This window comes from Chanodichthys erythropterus, chromosome 18 (assembly GCF_024489055.1).
Source record: "Chanodichthys erythropterus isolate Z2021 chromosome 18, ASM2448905v1, whole genome shotgun sequence".
NCBI lineage: Eukaryota > Metazoa > Chordata > Actinopteri > Cypriniformes > Xenocyprididae > Chanodichthys > Chanodichthys erythropterus.
Window position 1 is genome coordinate 5167785 of NC_090238.1, and position 22146 is coordinate 5189930.

The following is a 22146-nucleotide window of genomic DNA, read 5'->3' on the forward strand; positions in this document are numbered from 1 at the left end:
TGCAAGCAATTATGCATAATTTACTGTTATTACTGGAATAAGTACATGTAAGATGTAACACTTTAAAATAAAGTGTTACCAATTATAATCACAATTAATAATAAAATTATTAATAATAAAAATTCATAATAGTAAAAATCAAATATATTATTATTATTATTATATATTTTAGCATTCTGCCAAAGCAGGCAGTTTTGTGGCGTACGAGTGACATTGTCACACACATACCATGCATTACACTGACAATAGCTAGATAATAACACAGGCTTTCTTAATAAAATAATAAAAGACTTAAACATGTAGATTTGACTCATTTTATTCGTTAAATGAATGGATTTTCCAAACTGAGCCTTGAAATCAGGCACGATACGCCATTAGATTCAGACAGAACATTTAAATTGAGAATGTCTCTGAATCTGAATGCTTCAATGACCTTCCCCACTGGAGAGACCTTCATGCATGCTTATAAAGAAGCTTAGTACACACATTTTTGCAAAAGAAATCTCGGCATGGTCTATTTTGAAACAAAACACTCTCTCTGTTTTGATGTGACATCATTTAGAAGTCACACTCCGGTTTTTACTTTTTTTCCATTACCCCGTCCGGGGGCTGTGCTGCTCGGAAGACAGTTCCTTTAAAAAGTGTTTATCGTGTTGTTACGGGCCAGCACACTGTAACTCTCTCGCACGGCTTCCTCCATCACACAAGTATCTGTTGACATGATCCTTAACACAGATATTATGTGAGGGGAGCTTTTTAGCAATCTCCAAATTATGCAGGCGCGTTTCGACGCGTGTGGGTCAAGGCTGGCTGCAGCCATTACGGCTAATGAGTGTGGAGTCCTACTCTAGCAGGTTCGGCCTCATAAAGTTACTTAAAAGCTAACTAATGGAATCATACTGATGGATAGAATGCCGCAGGTTTTGTATCATTACAGGATAACATGCCTGTGTGCATGTTAAATATACCAGCACAATGATGAAACCAAATGAACTTGGAGTCACAGACAAAATGACAGTCCCCCGTCACAGGCGACGTAGATTACTGATGGCTGGGGGAACAGATCTGGAAATCCGTGCACAGCAATTTTAGTTTGTAATGTTATTTTCAGGTCCATTAGAAAAAGGGTTACGGTCGTTATCGCTGATTGGCTGTTTTGGAAAAATAACCGTTATTACTGTAATGATATTGCTGTGTTTGATCAGTGCTCTTTTCAATGCCTAATCATAATTATCCGTAATTTTAACTATCATTTTGAGTCTAAAAATAACCATTAGAGGGGCATATTAAAAAGGAAAACTTTTAACAATGAATCGATGCAAGCGCGTCACATATTTTGTACAGTAACGTCTATTTTTGATAGGAAATGTTTAAAAAGCAACCGGAGAGCATGAAGGGAATAAGAATACAGTGTGAAAATGAATAAGAGCACATTTAGAAAACAGTCGAATTGTTAAGTGGGCTCTGCTCGTCGGCGTAAAAGAGTCGGAGAGACGCTGTCGCGTTCAGCTGACGAAAACGCTTTCCTACCGCCGCAAATACAGAGAGCGTTTGTTTCTATATTGAGAATAGCACGATGCATTTTGTCCTCCTAAATGGGCCATGGGTACTTGAGTGAGTTCAAAGGTGTTTCAGCAGCATGCAGAGTGGCCATTGTGCACTGGCTTTTCATAGGAGTTGACTCAGAGCATTCCACTCCAACTCACCGCCAGATACCTGCAGAATCTAAAATGCGTAATATTCAACACAGTGCAAAGGAATCACTTTAAAAACCAAGTTTAATCTATTTCAACCAGGTCCAAGTGTTGTTCAGCTAAAGAGATTCAAGCAGGGTTAACACCAACATGTTTTGAAAACCCTTCACAGTCTTTGGCCACAATAAAGTGGATGGCTCTTTTTTGTTTTCATGGAATGTGGCACTCATTCCTCGGTGAAGATTTCTGTTTGTTTTGCGATCGCATAAAGGCATCTCTTTCAAACATATTAACTGCTCATTGGTGAAAAAAAATGCTACAGTGTGAACTGTGAAAAAAGAAACGTCAATCATAAAAATCATCAAAGTCATGGCTGCTGGTGTTGTGGGACTGAGGACGCAAGGCCATTTCGATCTCAGAATTGCTGTCGTCTGATTCTCCCCAAAATGCTGCAATCAAAAATATATACGCACACCATTAACATTCTGTTGCGGTAAGGGGGAAGTAATGAATTTGAGCGTGATCTGCAAACAAGTAAATAATTCCAGAGACACTGGGACAAATAAATAAATAAACCTTTAAGGCAAAAAACAAATAAAAACAAAAAACCAAACACACACGTAAACAGACATACTAGAATAATTGTGATTTTTGTATGTTTTTGAATTAAGTCTCTTATGCTCACGAAGGCTGCATTTACTTGATCAAAAATATATTAAAAACAAAAATATTCTGAAATATTATTACGACTGAAAAGAATGTTTTGTTAATGTAATTTATTCCTGTGATTCACCATCATTCTTATATGCTGATTTGCTGCTTAAGAAACATTTCTGATTATTATCAATGTTTTGCCGCTTAATATTTTTTGTGGAAACCATGATACACTAGCATTCAAAAGTTTTGGGGTATGGAAGATAAAACAAAGAAACAAACAAGAAATAAATACATTATGCAAAAGTGACATTTATAATGCTACAAAGGATTTCTATTTCAAATAAATACTGGTTTTTATCTTTCTGTTCACCAATGAACCCTGAAAAAAATGTATCACAGTTTCCACAAAAAACATTACGCAGCAAACGTTTAATAGTGGCAAGACCCACTATTAAAAAATGGGCACTAAAAATAATTGATAACTGAGAAGCAAATCAGCAAATTAGAATGATTTCTGAAGGATCATGTGATACTGAAGACTGGAGTAATGATGCTGAAAACATATTTAAACATATTCAAATAATAATAATAAAAAAAAGTTTTGATCAAATAAATACAGCTTTGGTAAAAATAAGAGACTCTATTACAAACTTTTGCCCGGTAGTGTATTCACAGAATTTTAGTAGTACAGTAAATCTAAGTAGTAAATAAGTACAATCTGAATGTAATCAACATAAGCATACAAATAAAGGATAAATATCCACAGGATTTGCTGGCAGCTGTACACATTTCTAACATGCTTTAGTAATTTGTACAGTGGCCTTACCCTTTGACTGGACAGCAGAGAAAGCTTTACTTTTTGCACTCATCCTGTGAGAAATGAAAAACAAGAGATTGTGAGACTACACATTTTCTGACTTGTTTGTAATTATGAACAACATTTTATTTTACAAAATGAAGATGCACAAAAATAATTTAAATCCCTGTAATATATATATATATATATATATATATATATATATATATATATATATATATATATATATATATATATATATATATGATATGGTGTATAATCAGTTGGTCAACATCGGTTCAGCCACAACAGACAACAACATGTTCCCAGAAGCCATCATCTCTTACCAAAAACATTGTCTTTTCTTTGTCAGGTACTAACCAATCCCTGAAGAACATCATTTCCCCTCTAAGCCCGTTCTCAGAAGGGGCGATTGGCCAAATAAACTTCCTTGACTTCCTTTCTAATGGCACTGAAGGACCCGGTCAGGGCTCTCTATTCATAATTGGACTGAGCGCTGGGTTGCCGGGTTCCCATAGCATCACTGATATCTCTATGTAAATGCATGACCCCTGACAAGCCTTTGATCTGCATTGATGCATATGCAAAAGCTCACGCTACTTTTCATACAGGCTTCCTTCTTCATTTACATCAGCACAGGGCTATTCAGACCTCAACAATGACGTCTTCATCTTCACCCTCATCCTCGCCCTCCGTGTCTTCATATATCCATATCATTGATTTGGTTTTCACATCAATGTACTTTAAAGGATTCCAGGGAGCAAGCGTAAGAATATTTCATTTTCCTTTGATGGACTTGGATGAATAAATAAAACAGCGATTGTATGTGTATTCACGTGTGCCCCGCCGACCCGACAGCAAATTCTGTCACGTACGCTCAACCTTGACACTGACCAAAAGATCTGTAAAGACGTAGTTGAACTCAATTAGGTTGGCTCTCACATAATTCAGCTTAGCTCTTTTGTTTCCAGAACATCTCTGTACAAGCCACGACATTTCAGAAATTCTATTGATGCATGTATGCAGATGCTATGATCAGAGTCAGAATGAACAAGTTACATAAATCACCTTTGGCTCGATAAGAATAAAACAGCAAACTTATGAAAGGCAGAGCATCAAAGTTACAGTTGACAGATACAAAAAGTACCACAGAGATGTATTCAGTCTCAGGGTCAAGGGACATGACTGGAATAAACCCATGAAAAACCTTTCTGAAACAGATACTGGCGGCTGAATTCTTTTTCACTAATCGCGAAGGTTACTTTGATGACTATAGGAGACGCAAAACCCAGGCAAGGTGATGAAACAGACTATTTAGGGAGCAATCTTGCACAGCACAACAATGGCACAGAAATCATTCTCTTCTTCAAAATAAACTTTTATGATGGACTGAGCACAACCTTTATTAAATATGATCAACACATGAGCTTGGCGGTGTGGTATTTGTGTTGCATAGATAGAGCATATTTGGGCAGCACATTCAAAACACACACACACACACACACACACACACACACACACACACACACACACACACACACACACACACACACACACACACACACACACACACGTGGGGACATTCCATAGGCGTAATGGTTTTTAAACTGTATAAACCGTATTTTCTATCCCCCTACACTACCTCTAAACCTAACCATCACAGGAAACTGTGCACATTTTTATTTTCTCAAAAAAACTCATTCTGTATGATTTATAAGCCTTCTGAAAAATGGGGACATGGGGTAATGTCCTCATAAGTCACCCTCTCCTTGTAATTCCCATGTCATACCCATGTCATTATACAAATGTGTGTCCTGATATGTCACAAAAACACGCGCACACGATGAGCATGACACATGTTTTAGCGTATAGTGGGTTCATGGTGCATGATTCTCTGGAATGCTCAGTTACGACTTTCCATAGGAATTATTTGTATGCTGACTGACAATATAATTTTGGTAGATTTCATTCTTCTTGCATTATAAAATAACTTGGCTCAACATTTCATGTCCATTTATTTATTTGGTAAGCAGCTGCATAATAAATCAACTGACTACATTATTCCTTACATAAAGTACCATTTTTTTTTTTTTATAAATAATTTTATAATAAGTCTCATCAGCTCATCAAGGCTGAATTTATTTAATAAAAAAAAACACATTAATAATAATAATAATAATATATATATATATATATATTTTTTTTTTAATTCTGAAAAAAATAATAATAATAATAAAATAAAATAAAAATCTAAATAATTGTGACCCTGGACCACAAAACCAGTCATAAGGGTCATTTTTTTTTAAATTGAGATTTATACATACATCATCTGAATAAAGCTGAATAAACAAACTTTCCATTGATGTATGGTTTTTTAGGATAGAACGATATTTGTTCGAGATACAAAATATGAAAATCTGGAATCTGAGGGTGCAAAAAAAAAAAAAAAAAAAAATCAAAATATTGAGAAAATCGGCTTTAAAGTTGTCCAAATGAAGTCCTTAGCAATGCATATCCACTCACAAAAATACAATTTTGATACATTTACTTTAGGAAATTTACAAAATATCTACATGGAACATGATCTGTACTTAATATCCTAATGATTTTTGGCATGAAAGAAAAATTGAAATTTTGATCCATACAATGTATTGTTGGCTATTGCCACAAATATACTGTGCGACTTATTTTGGTTTTGTGGTCCAGGGTCACAATTCATTTAAAACAGAAATCATTTGTATCATTATAAATGCTTTACTGTCCCTTTTGATCAATTTGGTGCATCCTTTCTAAATAAAAGTGTTAACTTCTTCCAATAAATAAATAAATGTTCAGAAAAAGTTTTGACATGTCCTGGTTATATACATACTGAAAGTAGAAGAATTGCTGCAGAGTTTGACAGAAAAGAAAAATGCACAAAAAAATGCTTCTCAGGATTTATGTAAATTTAAATACTAAACTGTCTGCAAAAATGAATAAACTAACAAACAATGATCTTGTGTCCAATTTTCCATCTCCATTTCTCTGATCAAATTGAAAGCTGAAAACATGGGAGGCCTTTCTCTTTTACAAACGTCGAACACTAAAGCAAAATTTGAGGGCTTTTCCCCCCCTTTAGTCATGATGAGCTCAATAATAAATACATGTTTGGGTGGGTAAATAGGGCTATTCTTTTATATAACTTGCTTGCCATGGGAATGCTCTATCCGCTGGGCCACTTCAGACAGTGACGAGTCTGATTTCAAGACACTATTATCACAGAGAGCTGTGAATGCCACTGACCCTCCAATCTAATATTCCATTTCCATAAACATTTATGCCAGTTCATCTTGCACTGAGGTTCACTTAATTGAGGCAACGAATCTGAATATGTAAGACAGGGCTGGCCACTGTTTGGCTGCGTCTCATACACAGAGGTGAATGTAATGTGTAAAATGATGCAAATTACTGCTTTGACGGCAACCTCTCTCTATTTCCCTCCGCTCCAACGTTTACTTTTTTCCGCTCTCCCTCTGTTCCGTGTTGTTTTCAGCATTTGGATGTATTTGTGATATTTGATGGAAAGTGCCCCTGTGCGTTTTTAGGCAAGCATTTGATAAATTAATATATGGGGTGTGTGGGTTGTTGTCATGATATCTGAGCTATGAATAAAAGACGTCTCTCGGCATCCTATGCAGCAATACGCTTCATGTAAATAGACTGCGGTTAGTCTACATTTGTTGTCTGGGCAAAGTTATTTTCATAATACCTGTGATTACAGCTCTGCTATTAGTTTTGATGAAAGTGTATCATTGTAATATCATTCCTTTTGAAATATTCTGTTTATAAAGGGGGAAAAAATATATCTTAGTCAAGTCAAAAATTACAAATATTCAAGCATATTTATTAAATACAATAAAGGAAGAAAATTAAATCAAAAATATTACATATACATATATATGTATATATATATATATACACACACTTATCATGATTGGATTATGGACACCATTTTCTTTAAGAGCTGCTGTGCAGCCAAAATTATATACCAGTTATCACTGTAAAGCTGCTTTGACACAATCTACATTGTAAAAAGCGCTATATAAATAAAGGTGACTTGACTTGATTATTCGATTAGACGCAATTAATCGTTTTGACAGCACTAATATAATATAATATAATATAATATAATATAATATAATATAATATAATATAATATAATATAATATAATATAATATAATATAATATAATAACGGTTAGTTCATGTCCTTGATTCTGATTAGTCAATAGCTGTGTTTTATTCATGATAAAACATGACTATGAACGCTTCATCCAACGGTTCTGTGTATCACTACACAAAACCCTTAGCAACCACTCTTAGCAACGTAAACTGTATGCTCTCAATTGATATTGTTCATTGAAGCTTACTGTATTATGTAGAACTAGAAGAGTATTGTGAGAAAGAGATCAATTGAGTGAGTTTACCTGCATTCAGATTTAGCATTTTCCTTCAGGTCAGTCTTATGTTCATAATAAAAAATGTTTAGATGTCCGATGTATTATCCTGTCCTTTTAACAGTTATGGGGTTTTCCCATGACTGACAGCACTAGTCAAAGCATTTGTCAGATGTGTCCTGTTCTGTATTCACAACAATTCAGTCTTTTCAATGTAAAAGTCTTTGCACTCATAAAAACAGTTTTGCCATCATCTAATGGCGTAATAATGTAACTTCTGTTGCTGTTCACAGTCAGGGACTATTTTTTCTGGTGGAAGGAAGGCTTTTAGTGAAAGTTTACTTCATGAAAGTTGCATTGATACATATTTTTGGCTTTAATATTCGTATTGTGTGGTAATCATTTTATAAAAGCAATAAGGTACGAGAGGCTGTGCTGTATCGTGAATAAGTCACGGCTGAAGGGCGTTGTTAGGCACAATGCGAAGCGCAGTCAAATTGATTCATTGTGTCTAATCAATTAATCATGATTAATCACATCTAACATAAAAGCTTGTGTTTACATAATATATTATATAGACATATATTATATAAACTTTTATGTTAGATTAATCATCACACACACACACACACATAAATATATATTTTTTTCTCAAAGTTGTAAATAAAACAAAAATTAAGAAAAATAGTTTTCAGTTTTCCTTAAAGAAAAAAAGCATGTCAAATGTCATGTCAAATATTACAGATATTCACTTATAATTAAATAATGAAGGTAGAAAATGAATTGCGATTTTTTGAAAGTTCTACATAAAACTGATTATTGAAGTACATTTCACAAGAAAATACTATCCCAGTCTTTCCACTTTTTAAAATTTCATGTTTAACTCAATTTGTTACCTGCTGATTACTTGTAATCATTTGCCAAATTTACTAGCAATTTCTGAGTAAAAAAATTGTTTCTACACCAAGTGTACGAGTATAAAGGATCTATACCTATCATAAAAATATAGCATATGAATATAAACATCTATACGCCTCCACAGCTATGCTAATAAAACATGCTCTTTGGATCAGTGTTTGTGTAAGGTAGCAGTAGCACCTCCTACACCCGTCCCAGCGGTGACCCACAGCAGCACTGATTTACCATTGATTAGACCCCTGTTAGAGCCAAGAGCTCTGGAGTGAGGTAATGATTCAGAGCAGCAGAGAGAGCGCCCTCTACGTGCCACCAGCTGCCACTGTCGCTACCACACAGCTGGCCTAAATATGAGTGCCCTCTGCTGGCCAACAACCAGAACTGCAGGAGGACGGGCAGGGGGCTTTTCTTTTTAAATGTGCTACACACAGACACCACCTCAAGTGAACTGGGTTACAGCACCCCCTCACTACTGTATTATTTTAGTTTAGAAAAAAATGAAGACCTCATCTTGGTTAAGAAAAAAAAAAAAATTGGCTCAGTGAAATAAATGTTGGTATGTGTACAGAGGATTTTTTTTTTTTTTTTTTTTTTAGACAAAGCAGGTGGACGAAGAGAGGCACAAAGAAAGAGAGTGACCCCCACTGGCTACTGCTGTTTAATGCTACCCTGTCCCACCCACCACCCCACACATTCATTCACTGAAGACAACTGAAGACACACGGAACAGGGATATTTTAGTTAACTATAACAAAAAAAAAAAAAAAAAAAATCTCATTTTCTTTCAGTTTAACTTGATGTACTATAATAACTAAAACTGAAGTAAATTAATAATTATATATATATATATATATATATATATATATATATATATATATATATATATATATATATATATATATATATATATAAACAAAATACTATAATAGTATCTCGATGCAAATTTGTTAAACTGGGAAAACTCAAAGTCTATATATAAAAAAACTGCTTCCTTTACATATTAACCTCCCACTGCAGTTACACAAGCACAACTGTTTTCATCAATGATGATGTGAGAAATGTTGGTGAAGATGTTGCGCTAACCTGTTACTACTCCTAACCTGTTATTTTTCATAAAGCAACAGAGCGGGACACCAAGATCCTGCAAGCGGACGAGATCTGCGCTACATGCCTGTAGTAGCAGAGGACACAATAGCCGCTGAAGAGGAGGAAGCTGTGGCATGCAGCCTTAAACAAAGCGCAGGAACAAGAGGTCTTTACATGGAGTGCAGCTGCTTATTGCGGCTCTCCCCTTCCTGAATCACTGCAGCACACAGGCGTAACAAATACCGTCTGCACAGCCTCTGAATTATAATACAATAAAACGCTGTGTGTTCCATAAAAGTATTTAGCAGTAAAAATGGCACGCTGACGAGAGGAGTGCACAGTGAAGGGAATTAAGAAGAAAAAAAAAAAAAAAATTGGGGGTGGGTATGAAAGACCCCAATTCTCTTCAGTGCTATAATAGTGAAATGAACACACATAAATGTGTTAAGAGTATCTCTTTGCATCTTGTATGGACTGCATATATTTAATCTGGAAAGCTTATTATGGGCGAGTCATTGCTATGCAAAGCAGCGCCTGACGCTTTTCTCTGGTCTTTTCAGCCCAGCGCGGTGTTTGGCCAATAGGCCTGGCCCCCCGCCTCTCATTGGGCATTCATAACATGCAACATTTGCACAATGTATCTCTCAAAGACTACTGAATAGGGGGCCTTAATACTCATGTAAACAACTGCAAACCAATTACTTAATGAATCAGCCTCACACATAATGAGGAGGCGCACAAAGGCCCATAAATGCATTTTTTGCACCAAAGCGCCTGCTTTAAACTCTGATTCTTCAGCTACGGTCCCGGCTTAAGCGCAAAATCATAATTATGGCTAAGAAAGAGAGGCACTTGATTTATTTTATTTCGCTTTATTACTATTTTTTTGTGAGTTTTGGTCCGAACCAGAGGGTCTTTTAATGTGCCCATCGGCTCAGTGACAGAATGACAGCAGTAAGTGACGGAGAAGAGAGAGCGAGAGAGGAGAGAGGAGGACGGGGGAACAGCACATGTAGTGTTCTACTGGTGCTCGAGTGCAGGGTACTTGTAGAGGCAATAAAGCGCAAGAAGTGACTGGCAAGAGGAATTCTTCAACATGGCAAAATAAAAAAAAATAAAATAAAAAAATACATGTTTTACCTGAAAGCAAAGCAAACGCTGTAATGCTAACCATTATCTTTGCTGTGAGCTTTAAACAACCTCTAACCTGATAGAGGGTCTCCGGCAGGGTTCTCTCAGGAGCTCTGTGTGACTACGAGGTTCTGGGATGATCCAAAAGCATCTCGCACTAGAGACGGCTTATGTTTATTAATGAGGCCATTCATTGGGCAGACTGTGGCATCCATCAGAGAGCTCTGTCAGAGTGCAATCATTATACACTTTCCTCTGCAAATAGTGTAAACTAGCTGAGAGAGCGCGAGGGGAGGCGGGCAAAGAGTGGGCATAAAGACTGGGCAGAAGAGAAAAAAAAAAAAAAAAGACGGAGAGACAGGGAGAGAGACTTTCGACCCTCGTGTCAGCGTGATGCTCTGAAAAGCATGTGAAATCAGAGACGATTACTCTTCACAAGGTTTACCCATCCATTACCTGCCCTAATGGATTCATGGAGGAGAGGCACTGCTGGGAGGGCTGCGTGTCTTAGCTGATTGTGTGAACTTGTGTTGATGTGAAAACCTAAACAATGTACCCTCAAGATCCTTTTTCATCATTCAAAGTCCTGATTTACTGAAGCAATCAAATAATGCCGATGATGAGAGAGGAAGCCCTGAATGGAAATACAGCTTGACTGATGCCTCCCACGTGAACTTGTGTTAATGATGCTAAGAGTGTTTCAAGGACAAACACACACTGCTTTTTTATTAAAAGAGGACAAATGGAAATAAAAATATAATTTTTTGAGTACTTACTGGCTATTTTGTGTTACAGAGTCCCGGAGCACCTCAGACCTCTTCAATTTCTTGATGTCTTTGCATAACAAATTAATAATTTAAATAAAAAGAGAAGGAAAAGGGTGCGTTATTATCAAACATTTATACTCCAGTGTATGCACGTGTACACAGTGTTGTTCACTTGTATGATCAGTGTAATCATAATGTATATAAAAATATTTATGTAAAAATAAAATAACTCTCTAAAATGTTTTAAATGTAACTGGGTTAAATGGCCATTGCACAAAACAACTGGAAAGTGGAGGGTAATGGGCTATTTATTTAAATATTTTTTTTTTTTTTTTTTTTACAATTAAATTTGATTTAAAATTAGAGGTAACAGTTGCTGCTGTTTAAAAAAAAAAAAAAAAATCATTATTTTATGGTTGCCCCCAAATGTTTATGGCATTTATGACCCTGGTACTTTGGGCCTGAGGTGGGAGGGGGGAATGAACTTGAAACTTTGGGCACAAAAAACACAGTTTCCTGAGATTGGGCCATCTAAAAATAATTATTTACAAACACACAACCTGCAAACTCTCCTGTCAAATAATTAATTTTAACAATTACATTACATTCAAGTACAGTGATATTCAGATATTAAGATGTTTATATTCAACTAAATCAATTTTATATAAAATATTTAAACGTTTCCTTGCAAACAAACAAAGCGTATTGTTGGTCAAACTTTAGAATATTTGCTATTATTCCCCGTTACCTGACGGCTCCGAATCCTCCTCCTCCGAGTCACTCCAGTGCCTCTCTTGTGCCACAGACTGTTTAAGCAGCTGATATGCTTTGGTCTCTATAGAAAAGTGAGACAGAAAAAACAAAAAACAAGATGCGAGAGCAGCTAGTCAAATATTTGCTAAAGACCTCAACTTCCAACTTTCCAGAGCCCTGATGTTTGATGAACCAACATCAGCTCTTTAAGGCCTCTGATGAGCAAAGAGAGGAGGTGAAAAACAGAGTGAGTGAGCACTAAACTATTGATCAAATCCAGACGCACACATACAGGCTGCCGTCTACAAAAAAAAAGAAAGAACCCGCCGGCTTTTGTGTTGCCGCACCATCTTGTAGGATTCCATTTAAAACACTGTCTTTTATGTTCTAAAAACTTTCGAAATTGAGATCTTTAACCAGCGAGCATTCAGGCTTAAAATACTTTTTGAAAATGAGCGAAGAGAAAGAAACGTGCCGTGTAAAACAAAAAAAATATGTCAGTTTTAAATGCTGAAAGCAAACAGACAAACAAATTGCAAAGTGGTTATGCCCCCAAAGACAAAATACATTCCGGCATCTCGTTATCCAGATATCTGTAGTATGGCTGCAACAAACATGTTGTTTGTTTCTCGTTTCTCTCAGTGTAATGACTGCAAAATATAGGCATCAGTGCCATGTAAAAAAAAAAAATAAAAAATAAAAAAATAAGAGAGCATCTAAAGAATTCCTTTTTGTTCGCCATATACATAAAACACTATTGTGCGCGACGGCGTTTTACTGACACGGACGGTGGAAGGCCAACGTTTGGACGACGTTTCCACGAATGATTGCAAAGTGATGTAATACGAAAGGCAACAGAACTCAATGCAGTCTTCATTAGCCGCCTGTAAACAGCTCATAAGCAGCCAGGGACAGCAGAGGCGGTTTTCTACTACCATAATGCCTTTGATTAGTTGCAGTGAGAAGCTGGACTTCTCTCTCCGTGGCGCTCTTGGGCTAGCCCTGTGCATGAAAGGCACAGTTTGAAATCAGATAGCCAAGTGGAATAATGGATAGTTTTACATTTCTGAGCTGGCGCTGGGACTTGCTACCCGAGGCTTTTCAAAGGATGCCTTGACATCCAGTCTTTTCAAGTCCGCCTCTGGCTGGCATTGTTTAGCAGATAATGAGAACCAATGACAGATCTTGTGCGGCACCCCCAACCCGGCCGGCGGACAATTAAACCTCCGCATTATGCGCTCTGAGAATCTCAGTTTCACCCATACCTAGGGCAGAAGAAAAGAGACGGGTTTGTTTTCTCTGCCGATAATTAGAGGAACTGTTCCACTCTTCAGGTGGGACTTTGACCTCTGATTCACCTTGATCATCCTTTCACAGCTATCCAGTTGGGAAAAAAAGGGTACCCCATTACATACTGCGTGAGGAGAAAGACAAAACAGACACAGAAGAACTCCCGAACGGGCGCTTCTTCGATCTGCCTTTTTACCTCTAATAGGAATACTTTCCACTGGGCTTTGGTCGGCACTGTCCTCTTCAGCACTTTGAATTCCTGAAACAAAGAAAAGAGAAGGAAAGCGCAGCTCAGAGAGAGATGGTGGAAGAGTGAGACAGAGGAGAAAAGAAAAGAAAAGAAAAGAAAGAGAGACAGAGAGAGTGAGATCTGGGAAGGGGGGTGGGGGTGGGGAGCTTTTCGAATCTGAACAGCAGGACTGATTGAGACAGGTTTAAAGGGAGAATGAAGGCTGGCTGGCTTTGTCAGAAATGAGATTTGGGCAAAAGTGTATTCTCATGAGGGTCAGAGCGCTGGCATCCTGCGAGTACTCAAGGTCCCCTCTTCCTTCGTCAGAACGGAGCCACCGAGCTGATGTTTCTCTGCTTTGCACTGAAAATGAGTGATTAATGTGTTTTGCCTGGTGTTTTTTGGGGCGTCCCTCTCAGTTTCTCTCATTGATCTGTTCTGTCTGGCTGAGCACGGCTCTTAACATCTGTGTGTATTTAAACTGCTCAGCAATACGTGGATTACAGACTATTCATCTGAACCCGGAAAAACAGATATTTGCGATAAGCGGAATTAGCAAATGCCAGCTGAAATGTCAAGCAAGCGTATTACCTTGTGTTCCAACGCTTAGGACATTTTTTTTGGAAGGCCTGGCGGGCTTGATTTCCACACTGTCATTCAGAAGGGAGGGCAGGCTGCCAGAAGATGAGAGTTCACTTTCTGACGGCTGATGGGTCTCAAATTCGTGGGTCAGAAGCCTCTTCAACAGCTCTCCTGCCTGCATGACAAAAAGACGACTTATCTTCATTTCAGGGTTCTCACACCTTTTGAATTTTCCATTATTTTTGCAGTCATTCATGATTTCTTCTTAAAAACGTTTTATAGACATACACTGAGAATTCGTAATTTCTAGCCTAAGAAAATTTTAAATTTAAAAAAATATTTTAAAAATCCTTAATATTTACAGGTTTTCCCATAACCTTTAGACCATGCCATTCAGATTCTGATGATTGTGTTTACCGTGTCCAAATTGCAACTGACAAGATGTGTGATTTTATTTCTTATTTGTTTTTAAAATTTGAATTTGCAGAAAATTCCCATGTAGGATCCCCATGTAAAATCAGCACCCAGTGTTTGTTCATTATACATTTTGGCAGTACTACTGAGTACAATTCACGTTTATTTGAATTTTGCAAATCTCCAGAAATCAAGCAGATTTCCAGCAAAAATCTAAAGATTAAGAAACCTGCAGTTTTTTACATTAAAACAATAGAAGTTTAGATGGATGATACCACACACAATGAACTACATGATGGAATCCACTGACTGAATGAAACCAGGAGAAATTAAAATTAAAATCATTATCTTTCTTTAAAGCTCTGCTCTCAACTCAAAACTGACAAAAACAAAACAAAACTGGGGTGTGACGAAAAAACGTATCACAAATAATGACAAGGAATGGAGGTCAGATGTCAAATATTATCATACCCTAGCAATAGATTTACAGCTTACAGGCCAAATGCCACATAACACAGTCTCATAACAACAGGAGAGTATCACCACCCCCATGACCTCATTTTAACAAAAAAGTAGAGAACTTTATAAAGCTGGAATTTATGGCAGGGCTGCCACTAGGAAAGTCCGTTTTCGAAGCCCATCTACATTTGCAGGATGAGGTCATTTTATTGGACCAGGTGCATCACATTCTACATTCTTTCCTCGTAATTATTCCATATTCCAGGATGATAATGTCTCCATATACACCACCAAGCATTAAAAAGTGGTTTTATGAAAAATACTGAACCTTTGAGAGCAGTTACAGCACTGCTAAAGTAAATTTCCAGTTTAATTCATTAAAGAATATTTTTTTATTCTAGAAGAATGGTATCCCACTATAAATATAGATTATGAATCATTAAATAATAAAAATATATATAATAAATAAATAAAAATCAATCAATCAAGCAATCGATTTTTTAAGGTTTGTTGTGACATTCACGCCTAACACTGGTTGCACTAAAATTATTGTAATCCTCATAATCACAGCCCTGTTATCAGTATCATGTTGGCACTTCATAATGGAAGTTCCATACATTATATAATGAAATGGGCTCAATAGAGTGCAACAGTCGGGTTCCGGAAGTAAAAACTCCATTTATTTTCTCCATAGGGAAACTGATTTTGAATGATAAGCCCTTCTGCGAGATGAACAAGGTTGTTAATCTATGGTATTTGCTTGGTATTAGCCATCAGCCCGCAATTTTTCATCTTATTTTTTAAAATAACTGTGTTTAACAGTGGAATTCCTGGTTCAAAAACTAGATTACTTATGATGCTGTACAGACAATTACACCAACAAGACAGAGTCGAAAAAAAGCAACACTGCCAAAATAGCTCTTTAGCTCCGCCCTCTCCCATGTAGCACTCTGAATGACAGAATTGAGTTGATCTCTCTACACTCCCAAAATAGTTTGTGTGTGTGTATTTATATATATATATATATATATATATATATATATATATATATATATATATATATATATATATATATATATATATATATATATATATATATATATATATATACACACACACACTTTGAATCAAATTTTACAAATTTTAAGTTTGGGAGAGAGCAGGTGAGAGTGATACCTTGTCAGTGTAGGTGGCATTGTTTGGCACCAGGAGTGGAGTAAAAAGCTGGATGATGTGGTCAGTGCTGAGGATTTTCTGTCGTTGAAGCTGAAGGAAGTGTCTGAAACAGCAATCCCACAGCAGAGCGCTTTCAGCTGACAGACACAACCTACAAGCCAAAGCCAGGACAAACAAATTTAACACAGGAACATAATTTCCATGATCTTAGCTATTTAGGATAGTATGAAGATAATAAAGTGGACATGAACTGAAAAATCTGCCTGCAAATAATCACAATCAAATACAGCAAAATATTAAAACTACACTCACTTTAAATCATTCCCAAAGGAAAAAGAAAGGGAAAATAAGACTCTTGGACTGCAAGAATACTTTTAAATTTTTTTTTAATTAAATTTAAAGCTGCCAATATTAGCTGCCGATATTATTCAAACAATCTCTTGCTACAGTATACTGTACATACTTAACAGTGAAACAACCTGAATAGATGCTATGACTTCAGAGAACAGTAAAGCACTATACCTGATGTGTTCTGGCTTTGTAGCTGATGACCAGTGTGTGTTGATCAGATCACTGGGTAACAGGCATCCAGGAGACAGACTGTAGGACAGCAGGGGCAGCTGCTGCAGAACCACAGCACCACATGCATGCAGTTCCACACCATCCAGACGCCCACACTGACCACATATACTGGGGAATACATGAAGAAACAGGCTAAAAATGAGAATATGTGGAGTGCAGGCACACACATTTCAGCTTCCTTTAAAAACCTCACTATTAATGCAGTATTACTAAGAACACTTAATATTATTACAAATATTCCCCACTTCTTTCAATCTACACAAATAAACACAGAGAGCAATAAACTGCCACGCATGTACGCCTTTGCAAAATGGTTACTATAACAATTCAGCGTGATTTCAAACCCCTTAGAAACCAAGATTTATTGCTAGAGTGTTGTTGGTGCCAAAGTAATGGCACTTAATTTATAGCGAGAGCCCTTAAAAGCAGGATAATGCAATTTCCACTGAATCTGTGAACACTACACCACCATGAGAGGTAGCAGACTCAAACAGAGGAACAAAACATCTTCCTTCTCTGACCTGATGATATCACGGAGTTTCTGCTCATTGACTGTGCATCTGTAGAGGTTCACGTCTTTAGCACTGAGACGGCGCTCAATGCTGTCCAGAAGATGACAAAATCCTTCCATGGAGAGCCTGGAGAAATTTCCAAGAACAAGAAGTTAAATGATTGGTTTCTATTGAATATTTACTGTTATTGTATATAGCCTTATTAACTTGTGTTGTCTTTCCTCTTGCATTAATGTTACTGAGATTAAAATACAAGTAAAACTGTCTACAAATGTAGTTTCTTCTTAGAGTCAAATAGGATGTGAAATTTTAAATATAGGGTGGGACTTGGTATTATCCATTGGGAATTGACATGATCACAGTGAACATTTCATTTCAGAATGGTGCCAGACCTGAAAGTGAGTTAGCAGTGTATCATGGAGGAATACTTTTGCCCTGAAAAACCTCTAGCACCCACTTATGAGGGAAATTTGGTACCAGGATGGGGAGGCTGAAGGTTAAGTTCACCCTCGACTTTTTCTTTTTCATATCTACCTTCATTTGCTTTTAATGCATTCACATTAAAGGATTAGTTCACTTTCGAATGAAAATTACCCCAAGCTTTACTCACCCTCAAGCCATCCTAGGTGTATATGACTTCTTCTTTCTGATGAACACAATCAGAGATATATTAATAAATATCATGACGCATCCGAGCGATACCAATGAGTATGAAGCTGAAGAAAGTGCCTCCATCCACATCCATCATAAACGTACTCCACACGGCTCCGGGGGTTTAATAAAGCCTTCTAAAGAGAAGTGATGCGTTTGTGTAAAAAAATAAATAAAAAAAATCCATATTTAACAAGTTATAAAGTAAAATATCTAGCTTCCGCCAGACTGCCTTCCGTATTCAACTTACGGAAAAAGCTTAACGGACGCAATGCCAGTTCCGTTTTTTTTTTTTTTTGTAAGTTGAATACAGAAGGTTGTCTGGTGGAAGCTAGGATATTTTACTTCATAAATTGTTAAATATGGATTTTTTACACAAATTCATCACTTCACTTCAGAAGGCCTTTATTAACCCCAAAGCCATGTGAAGTACGTTTATGATGGATGCATGTGGATGGAGGCAATTTCTTCAGCTCACTGTCATTATAAAGCTTGGATGCATCGGGATATTTATTAATAAAATTTCTGATTGTGTTAGTCAGAAAAAAGAAAGTCATTTACACCTAGGATGGCTTGAGGGTGAGTAAATCTTGGAGTAATTTTCATTTGAAAGCGAACTAATCCTTTAATCATAATAACTGACTTAAAATTATTGTGTTAATTACTGACAAGATTTATAAAGGTTGCATTATCTATAATATTAGGCTAAGACAATGCCCAAATAGCTATTTGGCTATTGTTTAACATTATCCAATAGCCCACATGGTCAAGGTGAAAACAGAAAAGCATTTCAGATGTGGAGCATGTAATTAAAGACATTTTAATATATTTTTTTTCCCCCTGAATGTCTGCATGCACTCATCCACAGTAATCATCCAGGAATGTGTACCAAAAATGAAATTAGTGTAAATTCTGATTTTGTATTGCATTTAAGTATATTTAAAACATATTGCATCAAGAACAAAAACATTAATAAATATTAAATATTTATTAAATATTTTAATAAATAAATTAATATTTAGTCTAAAAAACATTGTTCATAGGTTTTAAATGAGAGACTTTTGTCTGGCATTGGATGGCTGCAGAAATGTGAAATATTGTTTGTGGCTCATTTTGTTCTAGCGAATTCATATCTCTCACACTGACGTATTAAGCACTGGGTGGCCCTTATAGAATAGCTTCTGCAAAAACTAAACCCAAATCCTAAAACCCCCACCATATAAAATGGCCAAAAAGAATTTATGACAATCTATAATGGGCCCTGGGGTCAGGGGCCACTAAACAATCGCTGCCTCTCTTTGGCAGGTTGTTTCCTGGAAACACCCTGATTAAGCTGCCTGTGTGAATTATATCCATGACATTCTGTCGAGCACAATCCATCCGGGCAAAGTCCTCTTCAGAGCGGCTGAAACAGCCTCCCCCCCATACAACCCTCTGCTCCGTCATCATCTCCCCCCCCAGTTTATTCGCCAGGGCTCTTCAAAACACCAAACACACCCAAACAGCAGCTGATTACAGAGTATTGTTGGCAACATCTATAGGTGTTTGCTCTTGAGACCATTTATGAGGAGCATGTTCTCAATATTTCAGCTATTTGTTTGCTCCGTAACAGCAATAATGGTTCCTCTAGCATATATTCTAGTCCACCTTAGAAACAGAATGTAACAAGGTCTCTCCTTTTACAAAAATCACAATGGGTTAGTCGAAAGATCAACTGAAGCACATCAAGATCTTTGAAAACACAACATCGTGCCGTCATTTGAGAGGCTGAGAGGACAGCCTCATGAAGGGAAAGCTCAAAAGAATACAATGATACACTCTCCTCTCTAGACCTGAGCGCACGATAGCCTTGACTCCACTTTCGCATCACAACATGCGCGACACAGTATTTACTAAATGCTAAGACTGATACTAATGGTTTCTCCTTCTCTCGCTTACATGCACAATAATGTTACAAGAGCTTTGTTCTTAGCCAGGCCTCTTCACAAGGCCAAAAAACTCTCAAAATCATGATTAAGCAAACATTCGCAAAGACAAATAACATGCCAGAGAAATCACTATAAACCATATTTATTTATCATAGACAGCAGGAAACAAAAAAAAAAAATGGATAAATGTAGTAGCCCAAGTGGTGCGTTTTGTCAATAAAATGTCATTTAAATCTATTGAAAGGTCTTAAATTACGAGGAAACACTTTACAATCACCTCCATAGGAAACCACTGGGGCTTTGCATGCACATTAGCATCTAAAGTGAAGGGGATGTTAGTTTTGATACTCATCTCATTTGATCACAGGACCTTTATTATGCATGAAGCAAAACATTTTTTTTTTGCCAAAAATGCAGAATTTGAATGCATACCTTTGTGCTATGTATGTATTCAACCATCTCATTAAAGTGGATAATCCACTCCATGTATACACTGGGTAATACTGATAAAGCAGGCTTCATAAATCTATTTATTCAATGCAGAAATACAAAGGAAATATTAAAGAGCAAAAAGCTCTAAGGATTATGACTGGAGTAATTAGTATAAACCTTAAATTACATTGTCCTGGAGGGTTATGAAGTTCATCATGACACATTGTTTTAACTGATGCATATCATTCCATAGTTTCTTTTTCTAATGTGATGTCTATAACCACAGGAACATGTTTTACAATTGGGTTGACGGAACAACTCACTGGCAAGTCTTATGCTTATACTCTACAAATTGTTTTTATGAGTGGCACTGTTGATAAAAAGTGAGTAAAAATAGACAGATAATCGGTTTGACCAATATTTTTAACCAATATTCACACATTTCTACTGAACAGGTTTTTAAAATATCGCCGCTACCGATAAGCTTTGCCATTTACTGGAATCATTAGTTAGTTACTTATTAATTTTGAGGGAAGAAAGCATGCAGTTAGATATAGTATTTTTAGAGTTATCACAATATTTCATAAGTTTGTTTATTTTCAAATGTTTTATATCCATTTAAGATGTGCATGCATTTATGTTGTGTATATATTATAACTAGTATTGTTTATATACACAATATAAGTAGTATAAGTCCATGCACATCATGCAAACCTACTAACTATCAGCCTGAGCAGAGCCTTCATGATGCTCAGACTTTCATTCTTCAGAACATTCTATGAAGTCAAGAAATAGAGAGTCTCCTGGGACTTGGGGTCAAATCTCCCGAGGAGAAAATTGCTCCCTTACAGCATTATCTGGGATTAGGCCAATAATGTTGGATTCAAGGTCTGAGCCATCCTTACAAGGTGTCCTAAAGCCAAGACTGAGCCCCGCTGAGTGAGGTTGTTGGCTGCAGAACCCCAGTTCATTATATCTGTACACCCATGTGCACATGTACACACATCCCCCATCCCAGAAAACCACACACAGAGAAAAGACCTCCCAGTTGTTGTGGTTTGTGCTTTTAGTAGAAACTCTAATTCTGATTGTATGAAAGCTAATACAGTCAGAAGTAGAACAAGGGTCTCACAGAAGCTGCTGAGCGAACGCACAGAGTAATGTTATAACATCATTTTCAACACACTCAAATGTATCTAATATGATAAACAGCACTGCGTTACCCCACATACGCTTGACCGGAAAAAGCAAAAGCGGCGACTGTGGCATAATAAAAGCTCCACTGCCCTCGAGGCGTTTGTTGTGCATGTCTCTCATTAGCAATCTCTCCAGCGGCCTCGTTCAGCTCCAACAGCACTAGGCCCTGCTCTGCTTCATACTTTATCCATGAACAAGATTTCTGCCCGAGTCCCATTGGATTCTTTTCCCCTGGCTGTGAGGTGAAGACGACATCTCCCACAATTCTGCGCTCAATCTCTGCATCATCAAGCACTACTTTTTTGGTTTTCTGCATTATCATATTCCCTGCTAATATCACCGTTTTTAAACAGGAGGTTTAATAATCAAGTTATAAATAGGATATTTTTTATTACGTTACATATGAATTTATTTTCATTATTTCAAGGCATGTGCTATT

The 22146-nt window shown here is 36.8% G+C and overlaps 1 protein-coding gene across 3 annotated transcripts in view; it reads right to left on the reverse strand.

Annotated features, from left to right (window-relative positions):
* Positions 1–365: 365 nt before the first annotated feature.
* Positions 366–22146, reverse strand: part of kiz (kizuna centrosomal protein) — a 31334-nt gene continuing 9553 nt past the window's right edge. For 2 of the 3 annotated variants that reach the window (XM_067367407.1, XM_067367410.1), the window contains 9 exons: positions 17509–17625; positions 16928–17095; positions 16406–16556; positions 14366–14531; positions 13742–13804; positions 12251–12337; positions 11512–11569; positions 3178–3221; positions 366–2143 (listed from right to left, as the gene is read on the reverse strand). In XM_067367407.1, the coding sequence (XP_067223508.1) occupies positions 2040–2143; positions 3178–3221; positions 11512–11569; positions 12251–12337; positions 13742–13804; positions 14366–14531; positions 16406–16556; positions 16928–17095; positions 17509–17625 (958 nt within the window). In that variant the 3' untranslated portion in view covers positions 366–2039. The remainder of the gene's footprint in view (positions 2144–3177; positions 3222–11511; positions 11570–12250; positions 12338–13741; positions 13805–14365; positions 14532–16405; positions 16557–16927; positions 17096–17508; positions 17626–22146) is intronic. The other variant, XM_067367409.1, reaches the window with a different exon arrangement.